Source organism: Pteronotus mesoamericanus, unplaced genomic scaffold, assembly GCF_021234165.1.
Source record: "Pteronotus mesoamericanus isolate MK-2021 breed Mesoamerican mustached bat unplaced genomic scaffold, CSHL_Meso_final contig_164, whole genome shotgun sequence".
Classification (NCBI taxonomy): Eukaryota; Metazoa; Chordata; class Mammalia; order Chiroptera; family Mormoopidae; genus Pteronotus; species Pteronotus mesoamericanus.
The window spans coordinates 28,875,024-28,887,000 of NW_026555065.1; the positions used below are offsets into that span (position 1 = coordinate 28,875,024).

At 34.2% G+C, this 11,977-nt stretch overlaps 1 protein-coding gene across 1 annotated transcript in view; it reads left to right on the forward strand.

The window, feature by feature from the left end:
- AQR (aquarius intron-binding spliceosomal factor) overlaps window positions 1-11,977 on the forward strand; it is an 88,065-nt gene that overhangs the window by 52,131 nt on the left and 23,957 nt on the right. Inside the window, exons 20-24 of the mRNA XM_054565618.1 lie at window positions 1,576-1,817; window positions 3,425-3,571; window positions 4,258-4,327; window positions 6,925-7,035; window positions 9,456-9,565. Coding sequence (XP_054421593.1) covers window positions 1,576-1,817; window positions 3,425-3,571; window positions 4,258-4,327; window positions 6,925-7,035; window positions 9,456-9,565 — 680 coding nt within the window. The remainder of the gene's footprint in view (window positions 1-1,575; window positions 1,818-3,424; window positions 3,572-4,257; window positions 4,328-6,924; window positions 7,036-9,455; window positions 9,566-11,977) is intronic.

An 11,977-nucleotide genomic window follows, 5' to 3' on the forward strand; every position in this document is an offset into this window, starting at 1 on the left:
TAAATTGCCTGTGTCTGGGAAAGGGAGAATGCTTTTTTGGTATCTTTGGTGTTTCATTAGATACTTGGGCAGCATCCCTTGTTTATTTCCTTCTCTCTTTTCCTGGATGTGCAGCATGTCCTAATCTGGATGGGTTACTTCCTGCCTGAATAGTTTCAGAAGTGGTGTCCTCTGTTTCTACCCCTGTTCTCCTCATTCTCTGTCACCAGTCACCTGTTCTTCATGTGCTTCCACTGATCATTTCACTTTGCTTCTCAAAACATTTCTGTGGCTTTACATTAATGATGACATAAAGCTTTTTCACAGATCCTTTACTTGAGCTAAATTGAAATACCACTTTTCCTCCAAGAAACCTTTGCTAATGTCAAAAGTCTCCCCTATACCCATTATATCCATCTCTCACTTACCTCGAATTGTGTTCCTGTTGTATTTTGTAGTATTTTTTACTCTTTGTCACATTCTACTGCTTTGCATCACTATTAAAGATATATTTTATCTTCCTACTATAATCATAATTGCCTTAGAGAGGGGATCTCTCATCTTATTCATCATGTAAACATACTCACATTTCCGTCCATCCATTTACTCGGCCCATATTTAAACTGTCCTATATCCCTGCTCTCATGGAAATTATATTCTAGTGGTGATTAGACAAACGATAAACAAGTAACCAAGTACATGAATAAGAGAATTTCAAGTAGCAATAAGTGCAAGAAAATAAAACAAGGTAATGTAAGAGTGTAATTTACATTCCTGTTATTTTGTCATCCTGTTGGAATGTGTAGCATTTACAATATAAAAATGGCTGGTTTGTTTATTTTAGCCTTTGAAATTAACAGTCTAGCCTTCTGATTTACATATATAGGATAGAACATTTTGTTGAATTATTGGAAAGTCTAAGAATTTGCCTTGGCTTTTAGTAATTATTTTTGACTGTATATATTAACTACTGTGATGTCCTTTTATTGTAGTCTTAATTCTTTCATCCTGAAATTTTATTTGACATTTTATTTTTATGATTTTCACTTCATTTTTTATTTCTTATATCTAGCAGTGCTAACTTTAATATTTCTAAATTGTGATATATTTCACAACTGAGGCATACATTAATGTTCTTTTGATTGTGTGTTCTCCTCATTGAGGCACTGTGGATTACAAAGGGGAGGAGACTCCTGTAGTTTCTGAGAGAAAGCATTTTCTTTAAGAGTTTGTTCTATAGGGGTTTTTGTTTTGTTTTGTTTTTTTCCTGTTTTCCTATTGTGTAGACCTGACTGGAGTTTTATCCTACCCAACAGAAGTCAAGTGGTCAACTCATTTATAACATTCTATCTAAATGAACTCTTAACGGATAAACTGTTCTTGCTAAGTTTGGTCTTTTGTTTAACTCAGTGTATGGTATCAGCTGAAAATATAGCTGTTGATTCAGTCTAGCCAAGCACCTGTCAGCAAAAAATAGATTCTTGCCCTGAAACACTCGGGAATTCTGGATTAGTGCAGCCAGCTCTGCATTCCACTGAAGTGCAAATGTTTGAGATGTCTTCTCAACACTATCCTTTTCTGTTCTTTTACTGACAGGCTGTGCTGGAGACTATTCGGAACCTGATGAATACTGACTGTGTGGTACCTGCCTGGCTGCATGACATCATTTTAGGTTATGGGGATCCAAGTAGTGCACACTATTCAAAAATGCCCAATCAGATTGCCACCCTGGATTTCAATGATACATTCCTCTCCATTGAACATTTGAAAAACAGCTTTCCTGGTCATAATGTTAAAGTAACTGTGGATGACCCAGCTCTACAGATACCCCCTTTCAGGTAAAGTCAGAACTGGATATGCTCCTTTCGTGCTTTCTGTAGTCAGGCCATTAGAACAGTAGCTAAAGTAAACGTTGAGCACGGTATCTGGATTTCCTTTGGGCAGTCTTTACTTTAGCTGTATACTCACTGGGATAAATTTATTTTTACTTGACTCTGTTTCTAATTATTTGTGCAGTAGTTATTTTGAGACCACAATAAAAGTAGCTTAAATCTTACAAGGAATCAAGAAATGCTTGTCTGAAGAGCACTATATAAATATAGCATTTGACTGAAGAAATATGTGTGCATATTATGTGTCTGGTATATTTCCTAATTAATACACGTGGCCATGTGATTTTGAACTTTATTTTGTTTTTTAAGAAAAAAAAATTCTTTTTTTAACCTTGCTTGCTTTCAGAAATTTTAAATATTTACAGTGGAGTTATATTTAATGTTAAAGGAGCCTTGGTTTTAAAATCTGAGTGGAAATAGAACATAGTGCTCGAAGCACTAATGACTCTTCCCTGATTAGTGGCAAAGCACTCAGTGCATCTGTGGGTGGTAGGAAAGTCCTTACATTTTTAGTTGGAAATTAGAATGTAGAATTTTAATTGACTGTTAAGTATAAATAAAGTAATAATTCTACATATTAAAATCATGCATCCCTTTAACACCTAAACCTAGTCTTCCTCCATTCTTTCCAAGTCCTATTAATGACATTATTTTTGGATCCTTTTACATCTATTGGCCTGCTATGCCTTGTAGATTCAGCCTTAAGGATGCTTTTTTTGTATGTCATGCCTCACTGCAACCTCTCAGGGCCCTCAATACCTCGGTCTTTACGGTGGCACTGTCTTTCCTGCCTCCGTCTCCGTATTCGAACTACGACATGCTTTATTGCTGAAGTCATTCCACTCCTGAGCTAAAAACACCTGATTTTTCCGGTTGCTTATCAAAATCAGGGCTGATCTCTTAGCCTCTTTGTTTCATAACATTTTGGGGGGTATTATCTGTCCTTTCAGAATGGGAAGAGAGACTGGAAAAAGTGCACATAAGAGAATGTTGTAGTTTAATTTTAAGGAACACATTCAGTTCCCCAGGTACCTATGGGGAGTTGCCTCCTGAGGTATCCTTGACTCCAGGCTAAGAACTTCTACCAATAAGGCTTTCTCTCCAGCCTTATTTTCTCTACCGGGTCTTACACTCCAGCAAAACTGGCTACTTGATCTGCGTTATTTTTTCCTTCCTGGAATGTCTTCCCTCCCCTGTTTATATGTCTGAATTCTTCAAAACTCACCTTAGATTCCACTTCACCCATGAAGCCTTTTCTAATTAAATGAAGGACAGTGTGCAAAGTATTTCATAGCACTTGTGACATAAGTATACTGGTCATATAAATGTTTTTTATTTTCCCTTAATTAGATGACTTTCTAATCTGAGCACCTTTGCACACATTTTAATGCTTTTAAATCTGCTTTGTTCAAAATATATGTATAGATAGTGAGTTCCGTAAGTCATAAATGTTCAATACTGATCTTATTACTCTTTATACAATGTCATGCACAAGATAGCTGCTTGATAAACCACTGTTAGTTGTAAAACTAAACAAAGGTTTTGTCTTGTAGGATAACTTTTCCAGTAAGAAGTGGAAAAGGGAAGAAAAGGAAAGAGGTAGATGGGGAAGATGAAGACACTGAAGAGGCAAAGACCTTAATAGTTGAACCTCATGTTATTCCTAATAGAGGTCCTTATCCTTACAACCAACCCAAACGGTAATTTTACTATCTATTCTAACTGTAATAATGAATAGTAGTTTCCTATTTCAACTGGATTTATAATATTTTTTTAATTTTCTGATTCTTTAAAAATCTCAGGAAACTTCTTTGCTGTACCCTCTTTCCTTCTTGTCTATCAGTTGGCAGAATAGCTCAGACATTTTTGGCCATCCTGTGGTCGTCTTCAGGTCCTATAAGGAAGAAATATTAGAAGACTGCCATAACTAGTAAAGGGGCATTACATTCGGTATTAGATTGTGAACTAGAACTCTGACACTCCAAATGAGGCTTGGGGTGGGCTAAGTGTATTGAAAAATAGCTGTAGTCTTTTCTTCCCACAAGTTTCACTCAGTTGTAATTGATCTGTGGAAGGGCAGGTATGAAGAGAGTCATTTAAAAGAGATTGGTTCAGTCAAATGAGATGTAAAAGTTCTAGAGATCTGCTGTATAGCATTGTACTTACAGTTAAAAATACTGTACTGTACATTTAAATTGTGTTAAGAGGGTAGGTTTCATGCTATGTATTTTACACACACACAGCCAGCGTGAGGGGGAGAAGAGACTGGAAGAACAGGGACAAATGCAGAGCACATGTTTAGAACTCTGGCCATTGTTATCTAAATTTTTACTAAATGTCATTCATCTGTATATTCAACCAACTTTCAATCTATTCTTATTTGCAGTAATACAATTCAGTTCACTCACACACAGATAGAGGCCATCCGTGCTGGAATGCAGCCTGGACTGACTATGGTAAGAGCATTATTGTTCTACGTGTTTTTACACAGATTCAGATCAGAAGTTAATAAGCACCAGATTTTTATAGTGTGTTCTATTTGGAGCACAAAAGCCCAGCTTAAGTGTTTCTAAGTACTTGTGGCATCCTTTGCATATGGAGATCTTGCTATTCACTTCAGTATTCACAAATAAAGTTTTATTGGAACATGGCTATGCCCATTTGTTTATACATTGCCTGTGGCCATTTTTATGCTGCATCAGCAGAGTTTAAATACCACGAAGCCTGAAATGATTACTTGCTAGCCCTTTACAGAAATGTCTCCTGACAACGGATTTAGACGTCTGTTTAATTTCCAAGTTTTTGGAGATTTTCCTGTTACCTTTCAGTTACTGATTTCTGGTCTAAGTTCATTCTGGTCAGGAAACATACTTTATGTGACTTCAATTTTTTGCTTTTTAATTTGTTAAGGTTTGTTTCATGACCCAGGTTATCTCTCTTGGTGGATATTCCATGTGCACTTGAAAAGAATGTGTATTCTGTTGTTTCGGGTTGGAAAAATAGCTTCTATATGTCAATTGGATTCATTTGGTTGATAATGTTGTTCAGCACTTCTTTGTCCTTGCTGATATTCTACCTAATATTTCCATTGATTACTGAGAGAAGAGTATTAAAATCTCCAACTATAATTATGGTTTTGTCATTTCTCCTTTAAGTTCTGTCAGCTTTTGCTTTATGATATGTATATACACATTCAGGGTTGTTATGTCCTCTGGGTGAATTAATGCTTTTATCATTATGTAATGTCTTTCTTTATCACTGGCAATTATCTTTGCTGTAAGCAGGGGTGTCCTACCTCTGCCCAGGATGGCTACGAATGTGGCCCAATACAAAATCATAATTACGAGAGATTTTTGTTTTTGTTAGTGTTTGTGTATTTAATGTGTGGCCCAAGACAACTCTTTTTCTTCCATTGAGGCCCAGAGACACCAAAAGGCTGGGCATCACTAAAAGTTCACTTTGTTATTACCATGTTTTGCCATGTATAATGTGCTCCCCCATTTTAATACTAATTCGCATGTATAATTTGTATTATACACATATAATGTATAATTTGTATGATACACGTATACACATATAATGTGCCTATGTATAATGCACATCTTTATTTTCCCTCAAAAATTTGGACAAAAGAGTGCACATTATACACAGCAAACTACAGTAATATAGCCATTGTAGTTTTCTTTTGAATCATGTTTACATGATATATCTTTTTCCATCATTTTACTTCTAACCCACCTAGTATATTTGAAATGAGTTTCTTGTAGACAGTATGGAATTGAGGCATGTTGTTTTATCCATTCTGGCTATCCCTGTCTTTTAATTGTTTAGACCCCATGTAATGTACTTACTGGATGAGTTTGGATTTAGATCAACCACTTTATTATTTGTTCGTTCCCTTTGTATTGCGGTCCTGTTTTTCCTTTTCTGCCTTCTTGTTAGTTATTTGGATAGTTTTACTTCCATTTTTTTATTGATCTATTCTGTTCTTTTATTATATGTCATATAATTTTTCTGAATGGCTGCTCTAGAGAATTAGAGTATATGTACTTAATTTTTCACAGTCTACTTAGAATCAGTATTTTGTTTCTTAAGTTCAATGGAGGGTTGCTGACCTCCATGTAAATCCCTTTACCTTCCTCTTTTATGTTATAAATGTTAGATGTGTTACATACAAATACGTTGAAAATGACATTAGCAGTGTTACAGTTTTTGTTTACAAGCATCAAACATTTTAAAGAACTCTAGAGAAGAAGAGTCATCTATTATCATACTTACCACTAATCCTTTATCACAAGCCTCCTCTAGTATCATTTCCTCTCTGGCTGAAGAATTTATTGTACCACTCTTAAGAACAGGCCTACTAGCAAGGAATTATCTTTGGTTTCTTCATGTGAGACTGTCTCTAATTCACCTTCATTCTTTAAAGATACTTTCACTGGATATATAATTTTGCTTTGACAGTTTTTTCCTTTCAGCACTTTAAAAATGTTATTCCACATGCTTCTGGCTTTCATGGTTTCTAATGAGAAATACTCAGTTATTTGAACTATCCTTTTACTGTGTAATGCATCATTTTTTCTCTGGTTGTTGTCAATAATTTGTCTTTTGTTTTCAGACATTAAATTAAAATGCATCTAGGCATAGATTTCTTTGGGATTATTCTGTTTGGGGTTTGCTCAGCTTGATTCTATAGTTTTATGTCTTTTGCCAGATTTGGAAAATTTTCTGCCATCATTTCTTCAAATACTTTTTCTATACTGTATTGTTTTTCCTCTTTTTCTAGGACTTCAGTGACATGCATGTTAGACCTTTTAGTGTTATAGATGCATGGGGCTCTGTTTATGATTTTCTTTAATTCCCTTTTCCTGCTTGTTATTTAGGTTGGGTAATTTCTGTTGATCTGTCTTGAAGTTCACAGACTCAATCTTGTCCATTATACTATTGAACTCCTCCAGTGAATTTTTAAACATTTTATCTTTCAGTTTTAGAATTTCCGTTGCCTAACAATGTGATAACTTAGTAGTTTGCTATGTGTCCATCTCCTTTGTAGGTTGTGGGCCCACCAGGTACAGGAAAAACAGATGTAGCAGTTCAAATCATATCCAATATATATCACAACTTTCCAGAGCAGAGGACTCTGATTGTTACTCATTCCAATCAGGTAAGAGTGAGAGAGTGAATGTGTGCATACATGTAACCATAAACATACAGAGTGGGCCTGGGGGGAGCTAAAGAAGGAGTAAAATCACAGTGGAGATTTCTGCTTGTATGATAACCTGATCATAGGTATGTAGGAACGGCTGAAGAGTATAGTGTGTATTATTGAGTTACTCTTAGATTATTACTAGTCATGACCAGACTGTATTGAGGAAAATACAAAAAACAATTTTCTCTTTCTAATTGAGGGGGGCAATTACAGAAAAGCTAAGAAGAATATTTAGATATGTAGTTAAATATTTGGATTAGATTAAATTAAATTACCTTTCCCTTCCATCTTATGTGCTAAGCTAGAGCTTTTACTTTAAGATCAAAAGCATTAGTAGCATTTGTCCTGCAAGTAGAACAAATATTCCTAAGTGACTAAGTCTAAGCTGTATTAATACTGGATTGAATTTTAAATCTTCATTAAGTATACAGATGAATATCAATATTACATGGAAGGACTATTTTAGGTTGCAGATTTAATACACAAAGCTTTATAAACAGCTAAAACAATAAAAACAAACTCCTTTCTTGTAAGTAATATCTGAAAAATTATCATTATAACTACTTGTGTGACGTGATAGTTGTTCTGAAGCTGTTGCTATCATAGAAAGGGAGAAAAACAAGTAACATTTATTAGTTCTCATGTAGAATGTAACAAACAACTCTCAGAACATCCTGAAACATCTTATGAAACTTGCATGGTAGTCTGAACCTCTGAAGGTACTTATTTTCCCTGAATGTATATTAATAATGGTGGCTTTAGTTGACCAGTTCTATAAAGAGTTGGTCTGCAAAGAAGCACTGAGTTTTTAGAATGCTAAATTTCATTTATTTTGGGTTTTTTTCAACTTTCAATTTATAGGTTTTAAAAATCAATACTATTGTGTTCATTCACTTATCATGTTTTTGTATCTTCTAAGTTTATCATAATGGTGGCATATTGTACTGCAACTGCATTGAAGAGGGTTGATTGAGATTTTATCTTGATAAAAGAAACCTCTAAAGACTCACCTTTTTCTATTTAATAAAATTTAGTCTAATAATTTTTCTATTTGTAAATTCTTAGAATGAATAAAGAATAGTTTATGTACTTTTTAGTAAGTCTTATTATATCTTGACAATGACTTTCTATGGTACCCTCTATTAATGATTGACTTGCATAGCACAATTATAGAGAAGGTCACTTTGTAAAAATAGCCAAAGACCTATGGTTTCCTAAGGGCCTTTTTTGATCCTTTGATCATCAAACCATCTTTCTTGATATCGATCAAGTTGTTGATTTTTCATAACTATTTTGTTTGCCAGATCTCAATTTACATATATAACTCAAGCAGTTCTCCAGTATCACTCTAATTCATAATGAAATCATGAAGTTTTTTCTGAGATTGTAGTGTGGCAGTATTTTTACCCTCTCAATCTATGTAGTTCCTGAGTTTAAATAGTAATATGATGTAGTCTGATCTCTTGGGCCTCCAGTTTTGGCTGAAAATATTAAGATTTTGGATAGTGGGGAATTTTTCTGAAAATTTATGTTTATGCCTTCAGTTTCTGAGCTCTAATAGCAAAGGGTATCTATATTTATGTTATATAACCTTGCTATTGAGGTGATTGTATGCTCACTAGATGGGCAATGTTAAACTGATGGTAAATTTGGAGAGATGTTTGAGTGGGGGCTAATTTTCAAACGATGTCTTTATTAGTGTATCCTCCCATACTATGAAACTTCTCCCTTTCTGAAAAACCTTGTAATTACAGATGTTTAGATAATAAATACTAGGATTTGAGGGAACCCTAAATAAGAACTTTCATGGTAGAAAGGATTGACTTGTGAATAGCTTTCATCAGGAGAGTTTGCAATGGATGAGTGCTATGCTCATTTCTGCACAGAGGTGTTCAGACTTTCAGCCTAAAGTTTTCGCTCTTGGTCCTCTTGATGGGTTCCACCTACACATCGCCACCTGGGGGTCCTCCAACCACAAATGCTTTTCAGTTCTCTGCGACCTGTGAAATTTCATTAAGTGAAATGGAACTTGGTGTGGTTATTAATTATTTTAGTAATTGTTATTACTTGGGGGAAATAGAAACTGAGCCCAGTCCTTTCTCTTTTCATAAATTAGAAGTAGAAATTTAGTTATTAGATGTTTTTTATGGTTTCCAATTACTCATTTGGCCAAGCATACATAGGCAGAACTATCAGAATTCAGTAAAAACACTACTTTGTTCAAATTGCAAATAGACTGATATAAGATGTTTCCTTTGTGTTTTTATTTGATCCTTATCTGACTGAGCAATTCTTATTCTCTTGTATCCTTCTAAATGTTAGTACTTGTTACTTTTAAAGGAATGCTGATTGGTCCTTCTTATTTTATTCTTCAGGCCTTGAACCAGTTGTTTGAGAAAATCATGGCTTTAGACATTGACGAGCGCCACCTGCTGCGTCTCGGTCATGGAGAGGAAGAGCTGGAGACAGAGAAAGATTTCAGCAGGTGAGCAAATGGGATGATAAGTTTTGAAATTGTGGACAAAGGAATTTTTAACCTTCTTCTTTTTTCTTGGCTAAAGAGCTGCCAGGAGAAGAGAATAATGAATAAACAAACTTAATACTAAAAGATTCTAGGGTAACCTACTTAAACTATGCATTGCCCTAAAAGTCTAGACACGATTGCCCTCAGCTTTGATACTTTAAGTTTATGCCATTTTTCTCCTCAAATATACAGGTATTTCCATGAAGAGAGTTCCTTTGTTCATCATTTTAAAATTGCAGGTTTCCATTTGCTTTCTATTTATTGAGGCAATTTTTAGTGTTACCATATCCAAATTATACAAATGATTCCTTTTCATGTTTCATCCAGACATTAATTTGCATATATTTTAGGCTCTAATTAGGAAGTTGATTCATTTAATGAAATGCAATTGAAGATTAATGTCAATGTAAGCTTTGGGGTTGTAAGTATTATTTTAGGTACTTATTGTCAGTTTAGCTGGACTTTTATGTTTAATATTGCATATTATAAAATGATTAACATTTCACTACCCAGATTTCTTCTGCTGTTAGTATTTTTTCAAAGTTGCTTCATAGTAACTCATTTCATTTATATTTAAATTCATTCTTAAAGCACAGTTTCAGACAGAAGGCATAATTAACAGCTGCACATATTTACTATAGCCTTGGCTATGAATATGACCTTTAACTAAATTGATCATAGACATCAAAAGAGCTAAAAGAGTGTTAAATTATTACATTGCATCTACTTTGAGTTCTTGTATTACCGAGATCACTAAACATTTGTTAGCTTCTGAAAAGTCAAAGGGCAAAGAACAGCACACATTAAGTAATTTGGGACTCTAGATTTTTAATTTTGTATCAGCCACTGGTAGTTCTGAATTTCTTCCCATGGGTGTTTCCTCATATGTAAACCTAACTGACTAGAGGGCCAGAGTCTAAAATCTAAAAATCCAGAATTCAGTGAACATACATGTGCTGATGAATCTACATATATATTGCTGTAGAATTTATAGGTTTTAAAGAATATTACAGTAGAGCAGAGATGGAATTTTAAAAATGATTCCTGGTTCTACTAAACTTCGAGGGGGAAAAAAATCTTTTGCTTTCTGATACACAAACCAAGGCCCAGGTCTTGTTATGTGTGCACTTGATCATTGGGCATATCCTTTCCTTTCTCTCCCTTTGTCATAATTAAAAAGAAAAATGTGAATATCGTGTCACAATGAAAGTAGTATCATTTTTCATAAAGAAAAAATTTTAAATCTAATGAGACAGGAGGGAGACAATGATCATCCGTAATTTCACTTATCCAAAACAAGTATTGATAGTCTTTTTTTTAATAATCAGTTGTAATCTAGCTATTATTTATAATTTTGTACATTGCTTTTTTAAATTAATAGACATTTTTAAATGTATCGTTAGATTTACAGACTAAGTGAAAAACTATCACATAGAGTTCCATTGTATATTGCTTTAAAATTTAACATGGTATCACAAGATTCTGGCATTTTTATTACAACCTCTTTATAAGCATTCCCAATTTTTTTCTCATTACCAAAGTATTCATTATAGGAAAAGTTTTAAACTGTAAATAAGCGTACAGAAAAAAATTTATCTGCTATGTTTATATTTTTCTAAGTTGGAAAATTCTTAAAAACATAGACCATGTCTTATCTCTTTTTTTCTTCTTCCTCATTGCTTACTGTCTCAAAGGCTCGTGTCTAGAGCAGCCATGAACATGACTTTTTCCTTTGTTTACACTATTGTATGTAATCTTTCTTATTGTTAATGGGTTATAGTGAGCAGTTTGTTAACAGTGGAAAGAGTATGTGTAGGCTTTGGAATCCAATTCTGGTTCCACTTTTTCTTTCTTAACTATATATCTCTGGGCCAGGTACTGTCCAAATTTTGGTTTTCTTACTCATTCAGCAAATGTTTGTTAACCTGCTCGGTTCAGCTGCCAAGCCACATGGGAGGATGATAGAATGAAAAATACATGACTTTTTAAAGCCTTTAGAACTAATCTACTTTTGTGATAGTACAAAACAGTGCTAGTCAAAGCAGTTTGTCTATAAAGTATATGTTCTTGGTCTGTGATGAGATGTACTAGCACCAGAATGCACTGTACTGTCTTCTGTGTGAAGATATTGTTATGGAAAAATTGCTAGCTGAACTAAATGGTGTACTTAGTGATGTAATTGATTTTTTTCCCCTCACTGATCACTAACACATTTGCAGATTTGCACTGATTTATAGGGTGCACTTTTGGTTACTTTGGTATAAAATGATCCAAGAACTACTACTTATAGTTTAATTTAAACTATCTTTTCTATAATTTGGCCATTTATTGTTTCTAATGACTTTTCTTGAATATCTTACTGACAGTTTCCTT